This window comes from Eptesicus fuscus, chromosome 3 (assembly GCF_027574615.1).
Source record: "Eptesicus fuscus isolate TK198812 chromosome 3, DD_ASM_mEF_20220401, whole genome shotgun sequence".
NCBI lineage: Eukaryota > Metazoa > Chordata > Mammalia > Chiroptera > Vespertilionidae > Eptesicus > Eptesicus fuscus.
The window spans coordinates 88,321,334-88,347,794 of NC_072475.1; the positions used below are offsets into that span (position 1 = coordinate 88,321,334).

Sequence of the window (26,461 nt, forward strand, 5' to 3'; positions counted from 1 at the left end):
CATAATGCATCAGAATCATCTGGAAAGCTTATGAAAAACACAGATTACTGAGCCCTAAGTGTCAGATTCTGCAGATCTGGGGTATCTGGGGTGAGGCCAATAAGTTACATTGCTAATGGTGTTTAGGTGATGCTCCAGCTGGTCAGGGGAATCACACTTTTAAGAATCACAACTCTAGGTAATTAACTACTCCCATTCATAAATATAACATGCCATTTACCTTTTCACAAATTATCTGCTCAAATTTATGTCCTCCTACTCTCACCTCTTTCTTTTTCATGCCTACATTTTAATACTAACAATTCTTTAAGACTCGGTTCTAATGTTATCTCATCCACTAAAACTTTCCCAAATTATCTCTATTAGAAGTAATGTAGTCTCTCCAAGTGAACTTTCAGAGGACTTAATATACATTGTTTTAGTGGCACTAATTGCCGTTTCTTTGTTTTAAGGTTTATTTATATTTACTCATTCATTTATTCAAACTTTATGGAGTGCTCACTATGTACACATACCTTGACATTTTCAATTTGAAGAAAAATAGGTACAGATATATATTAGATGGAGTACAATTAGGAAAACACTACAACTCAAGATAAGGGGGAAAGAGAATGCCAGAGGTGGGATGCTACTTTATCTATAGTGTTCAGAGGTCTCCATCTCTCTTATCTCTCTTATAAAAGGATACTTGAACAGGGTACCGAAAACCATACAGATATCCAAATGAAAAGTGTTTCTGGCGGACAAACAAAAGCCAAATGCAAAGGTCAAGAGGCAGGAGCATACTCATTCAAGTTGAAGGAGAGGGAAAAATGTTACTGTAACTGAAGGTAAGTAAGTACTGGAGGCAAAGAGTAATAGGAGACAAGTCAAAGAGCTAGACAGGAACTGGATCAAAAAGTCCTGCAGTCCATTTTAAGGATTTGAGCTTTGAATTGAAGATAGAAAAGCACAAAAGACTTAGAAGAGATTTCACTCACGTCTTTTAATGGATCACTTTGGTTGTGTGGAGAATAAACTGAGAAAACCTGGAAGCAGGGAGATAAAATAATCCAGGGTAAAGATGACTGTGGTTTGGATCAAGGTCATAACAGTAAATGCAGTAATCAGATATGCCTTTTTTCCCTAACTAGACAATTCAACTCCTTGAGGGCAGGGATTGTTACCTATTCCATCTAAATCCCCTGTAATCATTAGGACAAATTTTTTCACATAGAACACAACCAAATTTTTCTTTTGGGAGTACCTTAAACAACACTTTTATCACACTTTCTCTAGATCTATGCCTAAAATAATTAAGGATAATTCACTTCATTGATAGTAAGAAAAAATAAATTACATACTGTCAGACAGACATATATGAGCATTTTATAAGCACCTATTAAGTTAGCAGTTAAAAGTGTTGAAGTTAACTTCAAAATATAAAAGACAAACAATCTCAAGAGTTAAAGGACAAAATGATTTCAGTTAACACTGAAAGTTTTAAAGACACTATAATTTATATTTTTCATAAAATCAAGAGTTAAGAAGGCACTGCATAATAAGAGTTAAGTGCCAAGAAGGGAAGGAAAATCTTTATATCCATTCTAAGTTTATAAAAACAGATAATGTGATAGGAAATCAAAATAATAAGAAAGCATGAATGAGTGTTAAGATTCTCACAATTCAGACCTATCTATTTTTTTACAACTCTCTCACCTCTTTATGTTATGCACACTCGCTATAATAAATTTTAATAACATACGAAAAAAATCATCTATCATTTTATTGCCCTCGTATAACCACTATTATCATCTTGGTGTATTTCCCTTTTCTAGCTGTGTGACTTGGTGTTAGTTGTCTAACCTCTCTGAGTCTCAGAAGCATCTTTCATGAAATGAAGATAAAAATAGTACCTATCTCACAGGGTTGTTATAAAGAATAAATGAGAATCTAGGACAGGGGCTGACATACTTTTTCTTAAAGGGCCAGAAAGCAGCTTATGGGCTATACATTCTCCATCCTAACTACTGAGCCCTACTGTATCATGAAAGTAGCTACAGAAAATATAAAAATGAATGGGCACATGCCAATAAAGTTTTATTTGCAAAAACAGTCAGTGCTACTTGTGTCACAATGGCTTATGACAAAGGTCCATAATCTTTTGGTGTTTGAATTGTTGTTGGGTTGTTTGTTCAGCAAGTTTTGAAATTCTTAAGAAAATCTGTTAAAAACAAACAAACCTTAGACCTGCTCACCAGAAATGCAAACATAACTTCTTGCAAAATTTCAGAAAATTCACAGACTTCTGAAGTATAAAAATGGCTCCTAAGGATTCTCATCTAGAAATCCTGTTTCTAGAGAAGAAGCTCTAAAATCCACATGTGAGTACAGTGGGAATGGACCAGCCTAAATTCAAATTGTATAATCCTGCTACAAACAAATTTTCCCACCTAATTTTTTTTTTATTGATTTTTTTACAGAGAGGAAGAGAGAGGGATAGAGAGTTAGAAACATCGATGAGAGAGAAACATCGATCAGCTGCCTCCTGCACACCCCCTACTTGGGATGTGCCCGCAACCAAGGTACATGCCCTTGAACGGAATCGAACCTGGGACCCTTGAGTCCGCAGGCCGATGCTCTATCCACTGAGCCAAACCGGTTTCGGCAACCTAATTTTTTTTATTATATTACTAGAGGCCCAGTGCACGAATTCGTGCATGGGTGGGGTCCGCTGACCCGGCCCCAATCAGGGCGGATCGGAGCTGGGCCTGTCGGGAGGAGGAGATAGCGGGAGGTTGGCCACCCTACCGGCCCACCCGATCAGGGCCCAATCAGGGCTGGGCAGACTGGGGGGAGGAGCTGAGGGTGATTGGCCGGCAGACCCCACCCCTGATTGGGGGCGGGGCAGGCCGTGGGGAGGGGCTGTGGGCGGTGGGCCAGCCTTCCCTGCACCCAAATGGGGTTGGGGGGGGCTGATCAGGGGTCAGCCACCAGGGAAGGGGCCGTGGGAGGTTGGACCCCAGCCCCACCACAAAATGGTGTGGGGCGGCCAATCGGGGGCGGAACTGATGGGGGGAGGGGCCACGGGCTGATCAGGGTGGTGGGGGCTCATCGAGGGCAGGGCCGGCCAGGGGGAGGGGCCGCAGGCGGTTGGCTGGCTGGCCCTGCCCCTGATCGGGGTGGGGGGGCCCAATTTAGGGTGGGGCCTGGTGGGAGGAGGGGATGCAGGAGGTTGGCTGGCCAGCCCCACCCCCTATTGGGGTAGGGAAGGCAACCAGGGGCAGGGCCAGCTGGGAGGGGAGGGGCTGCAGGCCAATCGAGGTGGTGGGGGCCCATCAGGGATGGGGCTAGCCAGGGCGAGGAGCTGCAGGAGGTTGGCTGGCCAGCCCCGCCCCCTACTTGGGGGCAATCAGGGGCGGGGCCGGCTGGGAGGAGGGGCCATGGGAGGTTGGCCAGTCGGCCCCACCCTCTGATCGGGCTGGTTTGCTGGCCACAGTGGGCGACACAGCAATAGTCACTGGCTTTTTATAGATATAGATCTTTTCCTAGGTCATTATATAGTCATTGAAAACATCATTTTTAAGGCTAAATAACATTTTAGTTCATAAGGGTTGAGAAGTTTTAAACTATTTCAGATGTTCTGGTTGCTTTTTCATTTTTACTTCATTCCTTTCATTAATTATAATTAATGTTCTGATATATACAGATTTATGTCCAAATTTATTATTTCCTTAGAAATTAATGTATAAAGAAAATTACTAAGTATAAAGGTTCAAAATTATTTTTAACATTTCTAATATATTTTGATGGATTATGGTCCAGAAAAGTTGTGGTGATTTTACTCCCACCAGATGGAAATCAGATATACATTTCACCACTCTTATGAGCACAGAATATAAATTTTAGACTTTACTAATGAATTCCATAACCTAAGAGATCATTGGCAAGATTCTCAAAGCATAGTGAAAGAATAGATAATAAAGTCTAAAAATGCATATCCTCTGCACTTTAGATTAGTAAGACTTCCAGATATTGAAGATTAAATCTAAGAACTATAGAGACTGAAACTTTAAGTTAATCATTTAAGATAATCATCTAAAAGATACACCAAACTCTCCTTCAAGAGCACAAGATAAATAACATAAAATAACTTCTACTAGTTTGTAATTATCATAATTCTTGCATTTTAAGAATAACCACTTATATAGCCCAGCCGGTGTGGTTCAGTGGTTGAGCATCGACCTATGAATCAGGAGGTCATGGTTCGATTCCCAGACAGGGCAAATGCCCAGGTTGTGGGCTCAATCCCTAGTGTGGAATATGCAGGAAGCAGCTGATCAATGATTTCACATCACTGATGTTTCTATCTCTCTCTCCCTCTCCCTTCCTCTCTAATATCAATAAAAAATACATTTAAAAAATAAAGAATAATCACTAGAATGAGACACTGCTTCTGAAAGAAGTATGTATATCACATTCAAGTGGATTTGGGAGGGGGGGAAGTGTTGAGATTCACTTCTTATTGGGAACTTCTGATGGCTTAAGTTTGATTTTTTCTCTCTCTCTTTTACATTCATCAGCATCTTTAGCTTCTGCTGCCTTGATTCTTTTTAATCATGTGTACTCAGTCAATAACTGCTTTAGTATATGTCAAATAGATATGCATAGACACTTTAATAGATACCAAATGCATTCTCCTATATATAAAGTAATATGTGTGTATATCACAATAACTAAGTACACGGGCTCTTGACAGATTGGCCAGACTCCAGTCTGACTATCAAATACTAGCTATGTTTACTTAATTAAACTATTTAATCTCTTTCATCTTAGTTTCCTGATCTGTAAAATGAGAACAATGGCACACATCCTGTTGGGTAGTGGATTAAATGAGATAAAACAGGTAAAGGACTTATCACATATCTGATACATGGAAAACAGTCAAAATATGAGTTATATACATCTACAGAGCATTCCAATAAAATAATATTCCAGATATCAAAAACATATAAAACACACACACACACAATGAATCACTGGCAACAATGATTAATGAGTATTTTGATCATTTCAATTTTGGGGTAACCAAACATAGTTAATTTTAATAAACTCCATTTATAAAATGTATATTAATAAACTTTATACATGACTTATTGGGACATTATATATATTCACATATATACACACATTTTTTCACAGTACAGAGACCAATGTTATGCACCTATCTATCAGTATGTCCTGATAGAACCACTTCTTTTCCTTCTCTATCTTTTCTCCTTTTATTTCACTGTATTGTACTATGTTTTACCACAAATGGAGCCACAAAATGAGCCTGCCCCCTTCTTTCTCAAAGTTAATTAACTGGTCAATTACAGTATATTGCTCAACCATAAGTAACTGTAACTCATTATGTTGTTCTCCATGCCTTCTCCTACACAGATAAACACTGCTAAACAAAAGAACAGACTAATGGTCATCCTACATTCATAATCAGCACATTCAAATGGTTCTGTAGGTCAGTTCAATCCACCTCTCTATGAAGCTACCATTTTATACCTCCACCTTAACCCTTTGCACTCGCTTGCTTTTTTCTCGATTCCTTTATTCTACTCGGGATTTAATTTTTTAAATACCCCAGATTTTACAAAGTGCAGCAGTAGAATAAAAAACTGGAGTTTCTTTTCATACAAACTTATTTATTTGGATTTTTTTATATTTCAAATTATTGATACATTCAAAGAGTAATTTTAATCTCAACATCCGAGTGCAAAAGGTTAAATCTCCAACCACCCCAGGTACTTTCAACAGATGAACTCTCCTCCTACCTCAAAGCTCCTATATAAAGCAACCTCTCCATTTGTGCTTTAAATCTTGTCCTTCCCTTTTCAGAAACTTATCGTATACTTTATCCCTTCTTTCTTTTGTAGATTTACCTCTTCCTTTCAAATGAATCAATCAGTCTCATCAGATTTTAACCGTATCAAATTCTCACCAATTTTGTTTTAAATCCTCACCTTCAATCTACAACCTCTTCAGCTCCCACCTATATCTTTCCTTCTCCTTTATAAGTTATCTTTACTTACTGTTTTGCCTCCCAATCTTTAAACTATTTCAGTCTGATTCCTGCTATCACTACATCAGAATAGCTCTGCTTAAAGTCACCAAGGACCTCCATGTAATTCAATTGTTTGATCTCAATGGCTTTTGATGCCAGTTACCATTCACTCTATCTTAAAACATTCCCATCCTATGTCTTATTTAATACACAGTTCCTTGATTTTCTCATTTGAAGAGTCAACTTTTCCTACAAAGCCATTTAACTGTGGAGTTCCTGAAGCTTCACTTCTCTGTCTTTCCCCACTCTATACTATCTCTCTAGGTAAGTGCATTCAATGACCATCCACACAGCTTTGATGACCAGCCTCGTTTTTGAGTTCTAGATTCTGCAAATCCAGCTTTAAGATCTCTCCTTGGATAAGGAAAGTTACCTTAAATTCTTTGGTTTAGTTTGAAACCAAAGAATCTTAGCAGAGTTCAACTTGCCCAAGAATCCCAAAACAGGCAAGACTTTTATTAGCCCCCCATTGTATATTACAGTAGTGCCCCCCTACCCCCCCACAATCTCACTTTCTGGAATTTTAGTTACCTACAGTCAATTGTGGTCCAAAAATATTAAATGAAAAATTCCAGAAATAATTCATAAGTTTTAAATTGCATGTCATTCTATGTAGCATGATGAAATCTTGCGCAGTCTTGTGCTTTCCCACCCATACATGGACCATCCCTTTGAGCAGTGAATCTACCTTACTTCATCTCATCACATAGGCATCGTATCATCTCATCTCATCTCATCTCATCACAAGGGGGAGTACAGTACAATAAGAACATTTTAGAGACAGAACACATAATTTTTATTATATTATACTATTACCAGAGGCCCAGTGCATGAAATTCGTGCACAGGGGGAGGAGGGTCCCTCAGCCCGGCCTGCACCCTCTCATAATTTGGGACCCCTCAGAGGATGTCCAACTGCCGGTTTATGCCTGATCCCGCAGGGACCACTGGCTCTTAACCGCTCGCCCGCCTACCTGATCGCCCGTAACCACTCACCTGCCTGCCTGATTGCCCCTAACCACCTCTGCCTGACTGCCTGATGCCCCTAACTGCTCACCTGACTGCCTGATCACCCCTAACCACTCTGCCTGCCTGCCTGATCGCCCCTCCCACTGCCGTGGCTTCATCAGAAGACCTCCAGAATGACGTCCAGAAGGTCGTTCGGCTGTCCGGTCTAATTAGCATGTTATGCTTTTATTATTATAGATAATTGTTCTATTTCATTATTAGTTATTGTTATGACTTTCTTACTGTGCCTAATCTATAAATTAAACATTATCTGGGTATGTATATAATAAAAAACACATAGTATATGTAGGGTTTGGTACCATTCATGGTTTCAGGCATCCACTGGGGTTCTTAGGGTTTCAGGCATCCATGGGGGTCTTAGAATGTATCCCCCATGGGTAAGGGGGTACTACTGTAATGCACCTTTTCTTTATAGACTTATCAAAGTTATAACTGTATACAAAAACAGGGACAATGCTGTTTGCTCACAACTACTATATGTCCAATGCCTTATATAACCAAAAAACCTCAACCCTAGTTACAATGACACCTTTTTCTACTGCTTTCATGAGTCTTCCAGCAATTTTCATATTCACCACTGCTTAGGAGTTGAGAATACTGAGTTTCTGGTACAGAGTGTCAGTGTAATGGACTTTAGGACCCTATGTCACACATTATATAGACTGACCTCCTCTCAGATTTAGTTTGCCACCAGTGTTCCACCATGGGTCTAGCCAGATGACAACACTTGGGTCTCATACTAGAGAGCAGATCCATACTGAACAGAGTGTACTGCTGAAATGATTAACTGATCTGTCAATGAAATAGGGAGCCAAGAAATCAAGGCAATATATATTATACGAAAACTAAAAGTTATCTTAGATTTACTAGAAATTATAAAACTTAAAAATATTTAGACTAGGTACTATTGTAATTGATTTATAATATAACTAAAGTTAATATTCAGTTAAATAAATTACCCTAGATTTTAAATGCTCTAATATCCTTACTACTATATATTAACCCTTTGCACTCGCTTGTTTTTTCTCGATTCCTTTATTCTACTCGGGATTTAATTTTTTAAATACCCCAGATTTTACAAAGCGCAGCAGTAGAATAAAAAACTGGAGTTTCTTTTCATACAAACTTATTTATTTTTTTATATTTCAAATTATTGATACATTCAAAGAGTAATTTTAATCTCTATAATTTTTCATGGTGTGATATTTTTTGAAACATTCACCCACATGAAGACCTGGTTTACATTCACATGTTTCACAAATATAAATCGTCTCTTCCTCCTTTGATTTTTCTGTTAGAACAAACAACACAATCTTTGTGTTTTTTGTTAGGGTGAGTTGTGATTGTATGGAGCTTTCCATCTAAACGTTGCTCTAAGTTGGTGGATATTAATCTACCCCTGGAAGTTAGTGTACCATCTCTGAATTCTCCAACAAGATCATGTACTAGTTTCCTAATAAATTTCACATGCGTTATCGGTTTTTCATTTTTTCTTTTTTGGCATCAGTTGAGACGGCATTTACATTTTACTTGTCCTTTCATGCTAATGAAAACAAGAAAAGATACTGGAAAAATAGACAAAAATCCCCCTCCCCCCCCCCCCCCCCCCCCCCCGGTGAAACTACGTGTCGAGTGTGGCTCGACATCCGAGTGCAAAAGGTTAATATACATTTAAAATGGCATATCAATTGACCATATTTTACTGACCATAGTTTATTTTTTCAAATACCTCAACAGATACATATTTTATCAAAGCTTTTTAAAATTTAATTTCATTTTCTCTTCTTTGCTTTTGTTTGTAATTGTTAAGGTTTAGCATATTTTGGCAGAAAATCAAAAAGATTTAGTGCCAACAATAATAGTACAACTGGTGCCTGACTTCTATTTGGCAGAACTACAAAATGATAGTATCATTAAAAAATATACCAGCGGTGAACTTCATTTAAAAATATTTTGCCTCCTATTTTATCTACAAAATTAAAATTGAGATAGATTTTTTTTTTTTAGCCAGTGTATGAGTGGTAATCAGAAAGCAATAATGGACATATATCTAATGCAAGACTGTAAATAAGTTACTTAAGTTTAGGATCTCATTGGTTAACCTAAAAATGACTTTCATAAGTTCACTTAACCAAAATGCATTTCACATATTTTTAAAAAAACAGTGTAGATAAAATTTCATCATACTCCAGATAATCTCACATTTATTAACAGAAAATAAGCAATCTCTAAAGTAGGAAGAGAAAAAAAGTAAAAAAATTTTTTTAGCTTTATTTTTACTCTCATTATAAAGATGTAGGTTTAATCTAGAAAATATAAAAAATAAGTATAAAGACAAAAATAAAATTCAGCTATAAACATATCATTAAGAAGTTATCCACTGTTAACAGTTTGGTATAAATCTTTTCAGACTATTTTACTTACAAAAATAAAATTAGCCATCTCTTATGTCTTTTCAGTAGCTATACCATGAACAGATTCCCATATGAATAAATATTCTTTACAATCATGATTGTTAGGAGGAGAACATAGGATTCCATTATAGGGAACAACTTTCTAATTTTGGTCATTGAGGTTATTTTCAATGATTTGCTATTACAAATAGTATATCACTGTAAACAATTAGTATAATTCACTTCTGAAAGTCAACCTAAAAAAAATCATTAAACAACAAGAAAGCAGTTAGCTCCCTAAATATAGCTATCAAGATCTAAGGTTCATTTTGTTCTGTTTTTCCTAATTATAACAAATAGTTAATATCTTTCCATGGACTTCACCTTGCATGAACACTGGAAATATATCAAATATGTCAAATTTTGAAAACAACTTAAAAAAAATAAAATTTTAATTTGTAATTTAGTAATAAAAATAATTTCACCAAAAGGAATACATAAACTCATGCAATTAAATTATTTCTAGCTCAAAATATTCATTACAGAGTAAATCAGGAAGTAGGATACTCTTTTTTCACAAGTAAATAAATCATTATAAATTAATTTAAATACTTTTCATTGTGTTTCATATGTACTGTTCTTTTGTTTGTTTGTTTTGTTGATCCTCACCCAAGGATATTTTTCCATTGATTTTTAAAGAGTGGAAAGGAGGGGGAGAGACAGAGAAAGAGAAACATCGATATGAGAGAAACACATGGATTGGTTGTCTCTCACAAGCACCTGACCTGGGGCAGGGGTTTGAGCCTGCAACTGAAGTATAGGCCCTTGACCAGAATCAAACCCGCAACCCTGCAGTCTGCAGACACACACTCTATCCACTGAGCCAAAGCCGGTAGGACTGTACTCTTCTTTATTGAGCTAAAAACTGATTTGAGACTTCTAGTTAATTGTGGCACATTGAACACACATTTACTTCTGCTCCCTCTCAAAAACTCACCTAAGATAACAGTAAAAAATACTTTTGTTCTAAAAGACCTAAACACATTAAAGAGGAAAACAATGAAAAAGGAGAAATGACAAGACAATATTTGGATAGCTATTATTTAGGGAGGAGGGGGTAGTTCGGGAACAAGCTGATTTGCGCTGAACCCCAGAAAAATTTCAGGAACTTGAAACACCACAGACTTCTAAAAGTGGAGGTAAAAGTAGAGTCAAAAACAGAAAGATCAGTTGAACATCTCCCTCAGATCCCCTTCCCTATTAGATCAATGGAAACTAATTCTCTAGAGAGGCTGAACTCATAATGGGGCAGGGAAGGAAGGGATTAGAGGGAAGAAAAGGGGATATAGAGAACACAAGAGGTAAAATCAAAGGGTACATACTGAACGATGGTAAGGCAGTCCCCACCTGCTCCATCAAGGAGGTTAACTGATCATATCTACAACTAAGAAAATAATTATTAATAGCCATAGAGGTAAATATCCTAAGGGTTAAACAGTTGCAATTAGTTGTCTCTGGGGAATATGTGGGAAGGAAAGGAATAGTGTATGAATTGCTGTTTTTTTATTATAGACTGGGGCGGGGGCGACAAAAAAGTGGTTGCCTCTACAATATCCATTCTTGTTTTCTTTCTTCCTAACAGAATCATAGACACGTTTTTATCAGGGGGAAAAAATACAAAAAAAAAATCTAATACTCTTTTCAGATGGGGATAGTTAATAAGATTTAGGACAAGATGTTTTTTGGCTTACCCCCCAAAAACCCTGATCTACTACTTTGAACTCAGATGTGATGGCTGGAACTCCAACAACTGCTTTGGATGATGAGACAAACTTGAGATAAGAAGACAAAAATGACTGATAAGAAAGCAAATGATGGTACAATGATGAAGCCACCATAAAATCCCCATACTATCTAATCGAGACTTTTAACATGAATAAAAAGTCATGTTTAAGATATTTAAATCAGGTCTCGATTAGCAGCAAAATGCAATTCCTAATATGTTGTCTTATATGACTTTTTAAACTAAGTATACATAAAACATTTACAAAAGTTAAAAGTAAATTTTAGCCCTACCCAGTTTGGCTCAGTGGATAGAGCTTTGGCCTGTGGACTAAAGGGTTCCAAGTTTGATTCTAAGTAAAGGGCAAGGCAGTTTACCTTGGTTGCAGGCTCAATTCCCTGCTCTGGTTGAGGTGTGTGCGGGAGACAACCAATCAATGTGAGACACATCAATGTTTCTCTGTCTCTCTCTCTCTTCCACTCTCTCTAAAAATCAATGAAAAAATATCCTTTTAAAAAGCGAATTTTAAAATAATTCTAATTAATAGCAATTGTTAAAAATTAACGTAAATAGTTCCAGAAGGCTATTCAAGAAGCAATTTGTTCGTAAACCTAATCATTTTTCCCATTAGAAATAATGTAAATTGAACTAATCCGTTCCAGACTCCCAAATGATTCCCTATTTTAACCTTTCTCAAGTGATGGTTGTTTCATGAGCACTGTCACACTTTAGCAATATCAGTACTCTTGATGGCCTCACTATATTTTAAAATTGTGCTAATCATCTATTTCACCAAGCCATAATCCATAGCTAGATGAGACACATAAACACGTCTATCATACTTTGTAATTATTTCTTTTGTATTTCTATCATTGTTCTCACAACTTCTTTTTCACTTTGCTGCTATCACTAACCTTGTTAGGATCCATGGTGACTTGTATCCATGTATCCTCTCTAATAAAATGGTAATATGCAAATTAACCATCACTCCGCTACATAAGCCACGCCCACCAGCCAAGCCACGCCCACCAGCCAATCAGGGCGAGTATGCAAATTAGCCCCAATCCAAGATGGCTACAGCCACAGAGAGCAAGGTTTCCCAGGTAACAGAGCAAGCCAAGCTTTCCATAGCCATTGCAGGCCTAAGCCTCCACTCAAGCTACAAAGTTTCAATTATAGAAGGTAAACAAATTCAAACAAATGGCGGCAGAATGGAGCTTGAGAGAGCAGGCCAGGGTTGCCGGCGGGAACAGGGGAAGCAAAGCTTTCCGCACACCCTGGCCGGGCTCACCTGCTTAAGGCTACAAAGTTTCAATTGTAGAAAGTGAATTAACTGCCACAGAAATGGCTGCCGCCCCAGAAATGGCTGCTGCTCCAGGCTACAAAGTTTCAATTGTAGAAGGAAAATAAATTCCAGCCAAAACCGGTTTGGCTCAGTGGATAGAGCGTCGGCCTGAGGACTGAAAGGTCCCAGGTTCGATTCCAGTCAAGGGCATATACATTGGTTGCGGGCACATCCCCGGTGGGGGGTGTGCAGGAGGCAGCTGGTCGATGTTTCTCTCTCATCGATGTTTCTGGCTCTCTATCCCTCTCCCTTCCTCTCTGTAAAAAATCAATAAAAATATATTTTAAAAAAAAAAAATATATATATATATATATATATATAAAAGAAAATAAATTCCAGATACCAGGGCCTCCGCTTGCGTTGCCAGGGGGCGTGGCCGGCCTGCAAACCACCACAGGCCCCTCGCTCAGGCCGCCCCACGCCCCAAGGGAACCCCCACCCTTATCTGTGACACCCTTCAGGGCAAACCAGCTGGCCCCCACCCCTGTACCAGGCCTCTATCCTATCTAATAAAAGAGTAATATACAGATTGATCATCACTGCAACACACAATATAGCTGCCCCCATGTGGTCAAAGATCCTGCCCCCATGTGGACACAAGATGGCCACTACAAGATGGCCAGCAGGAGAGGGCAGTTGGGAGGCACCCAGCCTGCAAGGGAGGGCAGTTGTGAGGGACCAGGCCTGCAAGGGAGGGCAGTTGAGAGGGACCAGGCTTGCAAGGGAGGGCAGTTAGAGGTGATAAACCCTGCAGGAGAGGGCAGTTAGGAGTGACCAGGCTGGCAGAGGAGAGAAGTTGGGGGCAAACAGGCTGGCAGGGGAAGCAGTTAGGCATCAACCAGGCTGGCAGCAGAGTGGTTAGGGGGTGATCAGGCTGGCAGGCAGAAGCGGTTAGGGGCAATCAGGAAGGCAGGCAGGCGAGCAGTTGGGAGCCAGCAGTCCTGGATTGTGAGAGGGATGTCCGACTGCCCATTTGGGATCGGGCCTAAACGGGCAGTCGGACATCCCTCCAGGAGTCCCAGATTAGAGAGGGTACAAGCTGGGCTGAGGGACAACCCCCCGCCATGCACGAATTTCGTGCACCGGGCTTCTAGTTTAATAATAATAAGGAATAGCATAAGCAAAAATAACCCACAAAAATATTCACAGCACAATTTCCTGAGATGTTAACAAAACAAGGTTTAGCAGTAAACTGACTCATACTCAGGCATTCTATCCTTTGTCTGTCACATAAGAGACACGTGACTGATCATAGAGTATCAGCATGAAAGGGTTGTCAGGTCAAGAGCCTAAGTTTTATTCGAAAACTGAGACTTTTTTCTGTGAACAACATGGTAGAGAACTGAATTGCTCTAGATGGGAGACGTAGAAGAACCAAGGCTTGACTGTATGTTCAACACCATCCCTGTCCTCTACTGACTAGATGCCAATAGCAACCTATCCCAATTAGGACAATCAAAAATTTCTCCAGACATTACCAAATGTCCCCTGCAGGAAACATAATCTCTGAGAAAGCATAGCTGCTATTGCAAATCATTTAAGAGCTTTATCAGAGCATTCAGCTTTTCTAGATAAATAACAGAATTTTAGAATTGTAACATTTCTAAATTTATTGTGGGATACAAACTATAAGTGACCTTAAGATTGGATTATCTCTAATTCCACATGAGAATTAACAGCCTCTGTCTAATTGTGCCTATCTCCATGCTAGGTATACTACCGAACATTTCATGGTCATTCTCTCCTTTTATACTCATGACATCCTCATGGGATGACTATTAACCCCATTTTAATAAGAAACAATTTTAAAGTATTTTAATCAACATATCAAAGTATTTCCAGAAATACTTACAATTCACTGTAGTCATTCTAGCACTGAGATACTTATTTAGTTTACAATCAATTTATGATCAAAGCATTTCAATACATCTAGTAAAAAAATAAGTGGAATTATTATAATCTTCAGGAATAGGGGAAATGTTCACAGCAACTAACAAGTCAGAGAAATAATAATCACACTTTTTTTTTTAATACTGTCCTGTTTTACTATGCAGTCTTTTTTTAAAAATATATTTTTATTATTGATTTTTTTTACAGAGAGGAGGGGAGAGGGATATAGAGTCAGAAACATCGATGAGAGATAAACATCGATCAGCTGCCTCCTGTACACCCCCTATTGGGAATGTGCCCGCAACCAAGGTACATGCCCTTGACCTGAATCGAACCTGGGACCCTGCAGTCCACAGACCGATGCTCTATCCACTGAGCCAAACCGGTCAGGGCAATCAGACTGTTTCTTGAAATATTTTTAACACGATGGCCTAATGAAAGACTACTTTTAGACTTTTTCAACCATGATTCCGAGGACATCCAGTTACTATTTTTCCCCTTTGCACAACTTTTCATAAACAATTCACTTTACAATTATTTGCGAATTTATTTGTAATTCTAATCTGCCTTTCAGTAGAAATTGAAGTCTGGGTTCAAATCACAGTTGGTCCACCTACCGGAAATGAAGACAAGTTCAACTATGAAACTTGCATAACAGGACCTATCTGAAGGCCTTAAGAGTTAGTAGGCCCCTCGATAAAAATTATTTTCCCCTTCCTTTCATCCTCAGAGTAAATTAAATATAAATTAAGAGCCAATTTAAGCATTTGTTGAGAGTCTACTAATAAGAGTTAAGGGAGGATGTGATAGGGGCAGTTAGTGGAAACTATACCATGTAACTATTTGGAAATTAACACAATCTCCCAAATCCATCATCACACAAATCAGTTTAAGCCTAAGAGACTATTTATTCCCTTAGTCTGAGATTTTATAATTCTAGTACTGGTATTGTTTCTCAGGTAGAGAAGTATATCCTCAAATGCATTGAATGGATGCATAATTTATCACTTATATTACCTATTGTATTCTGTTTTATTTTCCCTTGTGGTAAAAGACACAGAACCTTCCCTTCACCCATACAACTAACTGCCCAAGACATTTTTATTCAGATTTCTTTCTAAAAGGAGGAATATAAATTGGAGCCTTTCTTTTCAGTCCACAAGACTGTGAGTATAAATCATATATTTCATTAACTGTCACCCACCCAAGCGCATATTATCCATTTTATGGATTACTCAAAATTAAGTGATTCACTAATGAGTTCAAGTTACTTAATATTACCTTACCCTTAGTAAATATTAGGAAACCAAATGTTAAAAAGAAAAAAACAGCAATCTTTGGGCATTAGATTACATAATCCACTTCTTCCCTTGGTGGCAAATAAAACAGAACTACTATACTGTTAGAATTTATTAATCAATGCATAAAATTCAACTTAACATAGGTAATCTTTTATTCTATCTTAATGTTTTAATACAAAAAAACAAACAAACAACAACAACAACAAAAAAAACACTTCACAAAGCTCACCTGCAGGGTGGATCCAGAACAGGAGCTCTAAGAACAGATCTATTGCTAATCTAGAATAGTATGAAAGATGTAAGGTTTCAGGTAAAAGTTGGTAGCATAAAAGTATGTCAGCATAACTTAACTCATAATTTAGCAATGTAAAAATAAAAGTTTAAGTTCTTCCAGTTTAGTTTTATTTCCTTGTATATTTAGGTGGTATTGGAGTTTTTTAAAATAGCCAACTTCATTTGTACTTAAAATAATTTACTCTCACTGTTCAGACACTGTATTTCACAGGCTAAATTTATTCATCTGTTCTTAAAACTGATTTCAAGAAATATAATAAAAGTAGTTAGAAATTCTCCAAAAATGTTCTGGCCCTCAAATAAAATTTCAATGCAATTTCAGCAATTAAGGGTTATTTGATCAAGCAAATTAAAGCTAAAAGTAACCAAACCAACTTGCTTATTAATGATATCAAAAGGAAAACAGGCCCAGCCGGTGTTGCACAGTGGTTGAGCACTGACCTATGAACCAGGAGGTCACTGTTCGATTCCTGGTCAGGGCACGTGCCTGGGTTGCAGGCTCTATCCCTAGTGTGAGGCATGCAGGAGGCAGCTGATCAATGATTCTCATCATTGATGTTTCTATCACTCTCTCCCTCTCCCTTCCTCTCTGAAATCAATAAAAATGTATTTTTTTAAAAAACAAAACAGAAAATAAAAAGATTTTCAGCCTATTAATATATTAAAAAGATCAATCATAACCTAATTTTCAGAAGTTTAAAATTCCTGTAGATACAAAGTCTACCGATAACATGGTTTCCAGATGTAAAACATATAGTTAGAAAACAGGTATTGTAAAGACACTGAACCTCTAAATCCAGTGAATGCCAATACCAAAATAAAATAAATAAGAAAAATACATTTTCAAGAAAGTCACTAAACAGAGAGCAATGCCAAAGAAAACACACACACCCTTTATACCAAGGCAGTTTCCACCTTCGTATTTATGATAAGGAATGAAATAAAAATCAAAAGACAATTTAAAGTATTAAAAACTTGCCTGAAAATTTCAATTCCATCCTTTTCCTTCCAATGCTTACAAAGGCATAAAAATCAAATTTCAGCAAATATGATGCTTACTTCCTGTTAACTTTATTTTCTACTTGTTACCAGAATGAAATAGCTAACTTTAATTAATATGTAAAGGATCCAAACCCTTTACATATCTACTCATTTAATTACTATCCTTATTTGTTAGAAGAAGAAAGTATGGGATAGAGATTAGTAATTTGTCCAAGGTAACAACTAGGAAGTGGTGGAGCCATGATTTGAACTCTATACATCTAAGACAATGAGCAAATAAAAAAAAAAAAAAAAAGAATGGGGTGAAAAAGAGAGTAAAACTTTCTGCCAAAACAGTTGGCAAAACAAGATTGTTGTGAATGAGAACAAAATGTTTACAAATATATGTAGATGTGAATGTAGATTACACAACTTGACCCCTAGACAAACACTTTGGTGCTGTAACATTTGATTATGGCCAAACACTTTAAAACTACATCAAATCATAGTGACAGTCGACCAAGTAAATAATGTGCTGTCACACTGTTCGGTCGAGGAAAGGGGATCAGAAAAGAAAAGATGACAATCACACTGTCTTAACCCCACCTCCCTCCCCCCCCCCAAAAAAAGTATCTAAAACACCGTGGGTCAGCGCCGAAACCAACAGAACTGGCCCGGTGGGCTCTCCGGAAGGGATGACAGGAGACCCTAGCAGAGGGGGAGGGGTGGCGATGACAGGAGAGGGAGCGGTAGAGACGAGGCAAGCCCCGATCTCCAAAAAAGGGGACACGCGGGGGGACAAGGGAAGGCAGGAAACGTTGCCAGAGATTCCAAATGAAGTGAGAAGGGACTGGGTAGGAAACACAAGAAGGCGGGACCCTCGGGCAGAAAGGGGTCTGTGTGGGGAAGGGGAGGCATGTCAGCGCTACAGAGCTTTCCTGCCAGCGGCCCCTCCGCTCCAGCCCCTCTACCCGCGACCAACTCTCACTTTTTCAGCAACCCTGAAACCGCGGGTCATCCCCGCCTCGCTCCCCGCCCCCCACCCCAAGCCGGATAGGTGGAGGGGGGAGCGAGCTTCACCCTCACTCTCCTTGTTGGGCTGGTGCAGTGAGCAACGGACACAGCCCTGATTCCAGGACGAGAAGGCCGGGCCAGGAGACGCAGGGAGGCCCAGTACCCGGGTGACAAGTCCGAGCGGCCGACAGGCGCCTCACCTGACAGAAGCGTCGGCAGTAATCCCGACTGCTGATCCCGACGACGCCGCCACCGCAGCTGCTGTCGCCGGTGCCGTCGTTGCCGTCGCCCGCAACTCTAAGCCCCGCAGGGCCTGGCGGGGACTCCACAATGGCCACGAGCTCTTCTCCGAGGCGTTCGGCCTCTTGATCGCTCTCTTCCTCCGCCATGAGGCTCTCGCCGCCCAGCGCGTACCAGCCCCTGCGCCGCCGCCGCCGCCGCCGCCGTAGCAGCCTCGGCTAACCTCCTCCTCCTCTAGTTCCCTCCCCCTTCTCTCCGCCCCTGGTGGACAGAGGCCTCTCGTCTGGCTCTACTTCCGGCTCCGCCCACCCACGCCCCCAGTTTTCAATGGAGAAATCTGGCCGCCAATCATGCACACGCCCGCCTTTCTACTACCATTGGTCAAGGCAGCCGTCTGTTTGATAGATCCGCTGTCAATTGGTCACCGCTGCTCGGCGGTTGCTGGGGACCGCCTACGAGTTTTGCCATAGGCGGTGCGGGAGGACGGGGCGCGGTGGGGGACACGGCGGCCGCCGCGGGGCTCGACCGGGCAACGGCGGCGGCGGCGGCGGCGGCGGCAACGACGACAAGTCCTTCTCTTCCCTCACCCCCTTGCTCCTTTTTCTCTTCCTCCTCCTTTTCTTTCCGGCCGGCTTTCGTCCACTTCCCCTAGAGGCCGCCCGGATCCTACGGTAACGAGAAGCTAGGGAGGCCGAGGGTGGGCCCGGCCGTTGGTGCAGGCTTTGGGCCCGGGGCCTTCCTTCCCGACCGGGAGCCGGGGGCGGAGCCGGGGCGTCGTTGTCGGCGGATGGAAGGGGGAGGAGACGGGAAGCCTGACAGCGGCCGCCCCGTCAGGCGTCTACCGCCTCCTCCCCTGAGACTGCCGCCAACCAGGCTGTCTAGTGGCGGGGCCCAGGGCCGGCAGCTGGGACTCGGCCCTGCCCAGCTAGCGGGGCTGGGACGGCGGGCGCCGGCGTGCTGGGGCTGGCGCGGGAGGAGGGAGTCCAGACTGCGAGAACGTCCCGCGCCCCGCCTTTCCCTCGCTCTCCGGAACCCTGGGGCCCGGGGCGCGCGGCGAGGTGCCAAAGCGGGGCGGGCCCTTGGGAAGGGAGTGGGTTGAGGAGTGTTCGGGGGAAACGTTGGGATCGGGGTTTGTGGTGTAGAGTTTCCTAAAGAGAGAGGTTTTCAAGATACCTGCATGGTGGCAGTTGATGTTCCTGTTCATATTTTCATCCACCCTTCTTTTTCTCCCTACCCCTATTTTTTCTTCCCATTTGTTATGTGTTTTACAGTAAAGGCATGACTTCCCAGCATCTCAGGGAAAACAGGGTGCGAGCCCAGAAACTCTTTTCCCACCACCACTTGTTGAAAAACTGATTTTGAAAGCGTCTCCGGTTTGAAGCAACGGAAAGTGCCAGGATTTCATGCATCTCTGGTTTTGCGCTGGGACCCCTTACTACTAAGTATCAAGACGAAAAAAACTGGAAACTAATCAGGTAAACAATTACATTTGAAAACGACTTTTATTTTGCTCTAGTAAGTGATTTGCTGCTTCTGTTTTGTTAGCTAATTCCTGCTCTTCTTTCTTCCGCGTTTAAAATATCTTTACCTTCTTTTGAAAACACTTTTGTTCTTCAGGTCTGTAAACTCGGGCATCCTCTGTTGGGTAGATGTTTGCTTTTGCAGTAACACAAACAAACTTTCGAAAGCTACAAAACATTGGATGTATAGGCCTTTCACATGATCACAAGTAATTGAGCATTTTATGCTTCAGAGAAGAACGAACATTTTTTCAAGTTTGAAATTCAACTATTGGGTACACGATCTATTAATTTAAGTTTTCTGAAATCTATAATCTTAAAAATGTTTATACTTTTCTTGATAACTGCTTCCCAAATGAACTGTTGTTATAACACGTATGTTTTTTCTTGTCTTGAAAGAACCTTATTCAAAGTCAAAATGGAAAGATTTATAGTGACTTTTGAGAAGACTTTTCACATAGAAAGATTTAGGCATTACTGGGCACAAATATTTAATGTTTCTTATAACTAGTTTAGAGCCATTAATAATTGGGACTGATTTGCTATAGGTGTATAAAATATAAATCATTAACAAAGTACACACGTATAATGGTAATTCACTGTTTGTTGGGCAGGAGTCATATCTGCCTTATCTGCCATTGCAAACCTTTAGCCAACACAATATTTGGCACACGAAAGCTATACATTAAACAGATTTTTAATAGAAAATTTGAATTAATCCTATTAAAACCTAAATTTTGTCATGCTTTCTAGAATTTCCGTGAAACGTTAAGTCCTTCTCTGAATTTATGTCCATAGGTGTCTAATACGTTGGCAATTTAAAGTTATATTGAGATAGCTTTCATATCACTCAGCTATGAGTTCTCTAGCGTGGATTAACACTAGTTTCTGATTACACTTATAAAGAAAGCATAGTTCCTATCATATTTCTATAGAACAGAATTCTATCTTCAATTCTATCAAATTCATTTGAATTTCTTATATCTAGGTTAATGTAAGAGCTTAAACCAAAGGCACATGGCCTCAGGAAACAAATGGTCTCCACCAACAATATTTGTTCAGTATCTCAAGCTTTCAGTGCCACTGCTTTTGGCAATGCTCATAAATGTTTGTAATTAGGATAAATTTAGAAATTACTAAGCTGCTTCTGAGATTAATATTTCAAAAAATAGTAAAGATAATCATTTACTTATTCCATCAACAAGTTGTGATTGAACATCTATCATGTACTAGGCACTGTGTTAACCAGTTTTTGGTTTTGTTCTAGCTGACTAGTTAATAAATGAAATAAATATTAATAGATGTAAATATTAGTCTTTAATGGAAAAAAAGGGGAAAAGTGTTAGAAAAAGCACTTTGCATATATCTTGATCAACACCTTTTGGAATTAATGCATTAATTCTTTGAATTCTATTTTGCTTTAAAATTTAGTATTGTTTCTGATGTTACTTGTGTTTGGTCTGCTTTTTTGACTTATACTTTTTTTCTTTGAGTAGTTGTGGAAATTATATTTATCTTCATATACAGTTATGCCAGTTTATTTATCCCCCTGTTTGAACAAACTTTGTTTACAATTCCCTATGGTTGTGTTCCTAAAATCAGTTGCCCCAGAACTGTGAAGGAAAAGAAGCTCTTTTAAACTTAAATACATATCTAAATTGGATGAAATTAACATAATACCCTAAATATTGACCTGTGATTAGGTTTTTCTAAAAGATAGTGACATCTGAGATAGGTGTAATTCTTTTTTCATAGTTTAAATTTATTTGAATTTCATCAAATTCAAGGAATGAATGTAGTTGTTACTAGTAATGGGTACACGATCTATTAATTTAAGTTTTCTGAAATCTATAATCTTAAAAATGTTTATACTTTTCTTGATAACTGCTTCCCAAATGAACTGTTATAACACGGATGTTTTTTCTTGTCTTGAAAGAACCTTATTCAAAGTCAAAATGGAAAGATTTGTAGTGACAGCACCACCTGCTCGAAACCGTTCTAAGACTGCTTTGTATGTGACTCCCCTGGATCGAGTCACTGAGTTTGGAGGTGAGCTGCACGAAGATGGAGGAAAACTCTTCTGCACTTCTTGCAATGTGGTTCTGAATCATGTTCGCAAGTCTGCCATTAGTGACCACCTCAAGTCAAAGACTCATACCAAGAGGAAGGCAGAATTTGAAGAGCAGAATGTGAGAAAGAAGCAAAGGCCTCTAACTGCATCCCTTCAGTGCAACAGTACTGCACAAACAGAGAAAGTCAGTGTTATCCAGGACTTCGTGAAAATGTGCCTGGAAGCCAACATCCCACTTGAGAAGGCTGATCACCCAGCCGTCCGTGCTTTCCTGTCTCGCCATGTGAAGAATGGAGGCTCCATACCTAAGTCAGACCAGCTGAGGAGAGCATATCTGCCTGATGGATATGAGAATGAGAATCAGCTCCTCAACTCACAAGATTGTTGACCAGGAGGTTACCATCATTGTGATCAAGATTAAATAATGTGGAGTGTTAAAGTTATGTATTGATTATATGGTTCATTTTTATATTTATTTCGTTTAAAAATCATGTGATGCAGAATAGTTTTTCAATGTGTATATAGTTGCAAGCAAAAACAAAACAAAAATTTTCACCATAAAACTCACTGTTAATTTTAGTCACCAATGGTGTAAAACAACACTTAAGGTTTAGAGTATGCTAGAATACCTTAAACCTGATGGTTATCTTTAAAGTTGAAGGTTTTTCTCCTGAAATACTTGTGCATGGAAGAACTGCCCTGCTTTTTTACCCTGTTGCCATGTATGATTATTCCTTGTGAGAGTACTTAATTACTTGGATTGAAGACTAGCCTAGGAAATTGAAGCTGCTGCCAGGCAACACCACTCACAGTAACTTAAAGGAATTCTTTCTGATTAGAGGATCCTCCTCAAAATGGAAGCGATGGTGGTAAACTGTTCTTGTATATTCAGATCCCTAGCAGAAAATGACTGTTTATTTCAAACTGTGCTTTATTTTGTATATGATGTAGTTACCTTAGCTATCCTTCAGTTCCTCAATGTGTTTTCCCCCCTTTTTAAAGGCTTATTGTTATATTTAGTAACAGCTTCAAGTGACCAAAAGACTAAAATCTTTTAATGTCAGTGCCAAAAGCCATAGGGAATTTTGCAGTGACACAATTTTAGTCTCTTAACATAAACACAACATTTTGAACCATCTTGAGTTTGTAAGCTTTTTTTTGATGTCTTGATGTTAAAAGACACCAAGATTGTCATTTTAATTTAAACAGGTAGACACTTTATTATTGAGTTTTCTGCTTTTACAGAAAACTAGTAATTTTTTGCTGACAGATCAGAAAATAAGGAAATTACTTTCTATGCATTAATTTTTCCATATGGTTTTATAAGAGTTTAGCTGGGATAAGTAGACTAGAAACAAGTTTACTTTCACTTTTATGTGCTTTGCCTCTGGTGGTACAAGGTTTTTAAATAGATTGTAAACATTGTCTAAAAATATAAGATTTTTGTGTATCCTGTACAACTCTTTGGGTGAGGAAATAATCAGTTCTGTTAGAGGTCAACCATGTTCAGGAAATGATTTCTATCTGAACCTCACTATCTTTTAAGGTTTTCAGAGACCCAAATTATATTTTAAAAAACTAAACAGTTGAAAACTTGGAGTATAGCTTTAAAAAAATCTTAAATTCTTTGAAAGCATTCAAGTTAAAATACTTATAAGATATATTTCTATTACAAAGCACTGATCACAAATCTTTATTTAAAAAAGAAAAGCCAAAGTGAGTAAGAACAAGGTTTAGATTTTTTATTTTTCAGAAACAGCTTTCCATGTCTAAATTTCTTTTACAGACTTAAATTCCTAGTTCAGGTTGTCAAAGTGTCCATCTGATTTTAGATTTGATGTGGATTTTGTTTTGTTTTGTTTATTTTAAAATAAGCCTGCCACCAAAAAAAAAAGTCACCTGTCAAAATTTGAATACCAATTTCATGTTCAGTTATATTAAAGTAGCACAATAAATTCCTAGAGTAGTGCTCTCATTGATAAAGCACATACACGAAAAGACCATCAGCAAAACATAACCAAAATGTATTTTGTTTTTACTTCCTCTAGTAAAGAATTTGCAGGCAACCATGTTTAATTTGAATTATCTATGATAGTAAAAAGTCTTAAGAAGCTGGGAAAGTAATTGAGTTTTATAATGCTATTTTCAGAATACAACAATAAGGTTAGATATGCAATCATTCTAATTTTTCAAAATTCCATGTGATTCAGACTGCTTCCTATTGTTTGGGTATAAATTTGCACTTAAATCTATAGTGGCAGAACAGCTTTAAGTAGTCCTAAACTATAAACTGGATGACATTCCACTGGAAAAACACCAATAATTCACATTTGAGTTTCTAGTAGTTATTACAGATTTGATGATCATTTAGGTCCCATGTAAATGTATTTCACCAGGCTCCAAACTATTCCCACACACACCATATCTAGGGGCAGAATCCATCCTCCTGCTATGATTATATCATGTCCTTAGAAGCGTTTTTCATCCTTTTGTGGAGGTTTCATTGTTTCTTGATTATAAAACTTTTTGTTCCCTGAGTCTGGTTAATCTTGTCTCATAGTTCAATAGATAAAGCAGAATGATTGTTTTAGCCTGCTGAAACATACAAATCTGTGAAACCATGGTTGGCATATGTTAACAAATGAGAATATCTAAGAGGCATTTACTGCTGTCAAAGTGTAGTGGACGTATGTTCTGAAGTTTTAAATCTTAACTATATAGTGTTAGTGTGATACTATACTATTTGGGAAAATAACATTTTCTATTTTATAAGTTGTATGCATAAACATAAGATATGTAATATTTCATTTATAAACTGCCTTCAACACATGCTTACCTGTTAATAGTGTTTTCTTGAACTATAGTAGTATGTCTTCCAAAATTTCACCTTATGCTTACAGTAAATAGTTCCTAGCTAGTTGAAATGTTAAATTCCTTGTTGGTTTCTTTTGATTCTATGGGGCATATAGCAAGCCTGAAGGACATTGTAATAATTTCTTATGGGGTGAAAATCTAGAAAGATTGTGTATGAGAGCCTAAATAGTTATTTTATTCATTATCATCTTTGGGTTAGACCTTTTTTTTTTTTTTTTTTTAACAAATGCTACTTCCAGTTAATGCATTTGGCCCTACTGAATTTTCAGGGACCAAAAAACTTTAAAGAAAAAGTTATGCATCTTAGAATTGTAACCAACTAAGAATTGGCTTGGGATTATTCTGAAGTATTTATTGCTTAAAAACTATTGTAAGTAACAGTTGGCAAGAACTCTAAGCAGAAAGTTCCATGTTAAAACTTTTGCCTGAAAGAATTTGTATGTGAAAGTTAATAGAAAACACATTTAAAGAAAATAAATTTAAAGTGGCTATAAATGAAAGCCACAGAAAATCATTTGGTGCTTAGTCTTTGTAAGGGCTCTCCATGGTATGACTTGCCCCAACTGCTTTTAAATGAGTACTTATCACCTTCATTAAATAGAAGATTCATTCTATAATTTCATTGAAAATATTAGCCGAAAATAAATTGCTTTAGCATCTGGTCAGCACTGATTAAAATGTGAATAGTGAAGTGGCTATCTTAAACCTTGGTTTATCTGAATCTATATTGTCATAGACTTCTGAGGTAAATACAATTCTTACCTAGTGGTATTCTACTTGTATCCAGAATACTGTATTCATTAAAATTTACTGTGTTCATTTTTGTATTCCTGTGCTTTTTTTCCCCCCTTCATGCATGTATTAATATAAATGTCGCTTTTAAAGTTTTGTTTCTGTGACTTTTAGAAATAAATTTCAAAGAATTTGTTTCAGAAATTTTTGAAAGCACATTTTGTTTTTTGAGTGAATAACATTTCATAATTCCAAAAGATCAACAGGATTTTACTAAATGAGTTTTATCTTTGTAGGATTATTCGTTCTTATGCCTAATATAAAAGCATGTATTCTGTCAAGCAAGAATCACATTATAATAGAAATTACATAGGTAATCTACACTTATAAAAGAGAAACATGCAAATTGACCATCCCTCTGCTACACGTACCAGCCAATCAGGAGCAAGTAATCAAATTAACCCAACAAAGATGGCAGCGGCCACAGAGCTGGAGGGAGCAGGAGGCTTGGGTTGCCCCTGGCGATGTAGGAAGCCAAGCTTCCAGCCTGCCCTGGCCTCCACTCAAGGAGGGGCTGGGGCCTGGGTCGCTGGGAGCGTGGTCAGCCTGAAAACAGACCTCAGCCCCTCACCCAGGCTGGCCAGGCACCCCAGCGAGGACCCACACCCTGAAGGGAGTGTGGCCAGCTTGAAAACCCTCAGCCCCTCACCCAGGCTGGCCACACACACCCCAGCGGGGACCCTCACCCCATGGGGGCATGGCAGGGCTGCAAACCACCACAGGCCCCTCACCCAGGCCGCCCCACGCCCCAAGGGAAACCCCACCCTGATCCGGGACACGCTTCAGGGCAAACCAGCCAGCCCCCACCCGTGCACTAGGCCTCTATACTAATAAAAGG

General features: G+C 38.9%; 2 protein-coding genes across 4 annotated transcripts in view; one reads left to right on the forward strand and one right to left on the reverse strand.

Moving 5' to 3' along the window:
- ZNF654 (zinc finger protein 654) overlaps positions 1 to 18,879 on the reverse strand; it is a 115,016-nt gene extending 96,137 nt beyond the window's left edge. For both annotated transcript variants that reach the window (XM_028131236.2, XM_054714065.1), the window contains exon 1: positions 18,327 to 18,879. In XM_028131236.2, the coding sequence (XP_027987037.2) occupies positions 18,327 to 18,515 (189 nt within the window). In that variant the 5' untranslated portion in view covers positions 18,516 to 18,879. The remainder of the gene's footprint in view (positions 1 to 18,326) is intronic.
- A 75-nt stretch (positions 18,880 to 18,954) lies between these two features.
- Positions 18,955 to 25,650, forward strand: CGGBP1 (CGG triplet repeat binding protein 1). Of its 2 annotated transcripts, none has more exons than XM_008155578.3 (3): positions 18,955 to 19,037; positions 19,638 to 19,841; positions 21,823 to 25,650. In XM_008155578.3, the coding sequence occupies exon 3, from the start codon at positions 21,842 to 21,844 to the stop codon at positions 22,343 to 22,345; it is 504 nt and encodes a 167-aa protein (XP_008153800.1). In that variant the 5' UTR covers positions 18,955 to 19,037; positions 19,638 to 19,841; positions 21,823 to 21,841; the 3' UTR covers positions 22,346 to 25,650. The 2 variants fall into 2 exon arrangements, with proteins under 2 accessions (XP_008153800.1, XP_054570042.1); XM_054714067.1 differs by lacking the exon at positions 18,955 to 19,037 and adding an exon at positions 19,234 to 19,424.
- Positions 25,651 to 26,461: the final 811 nt, after the last annotated feature.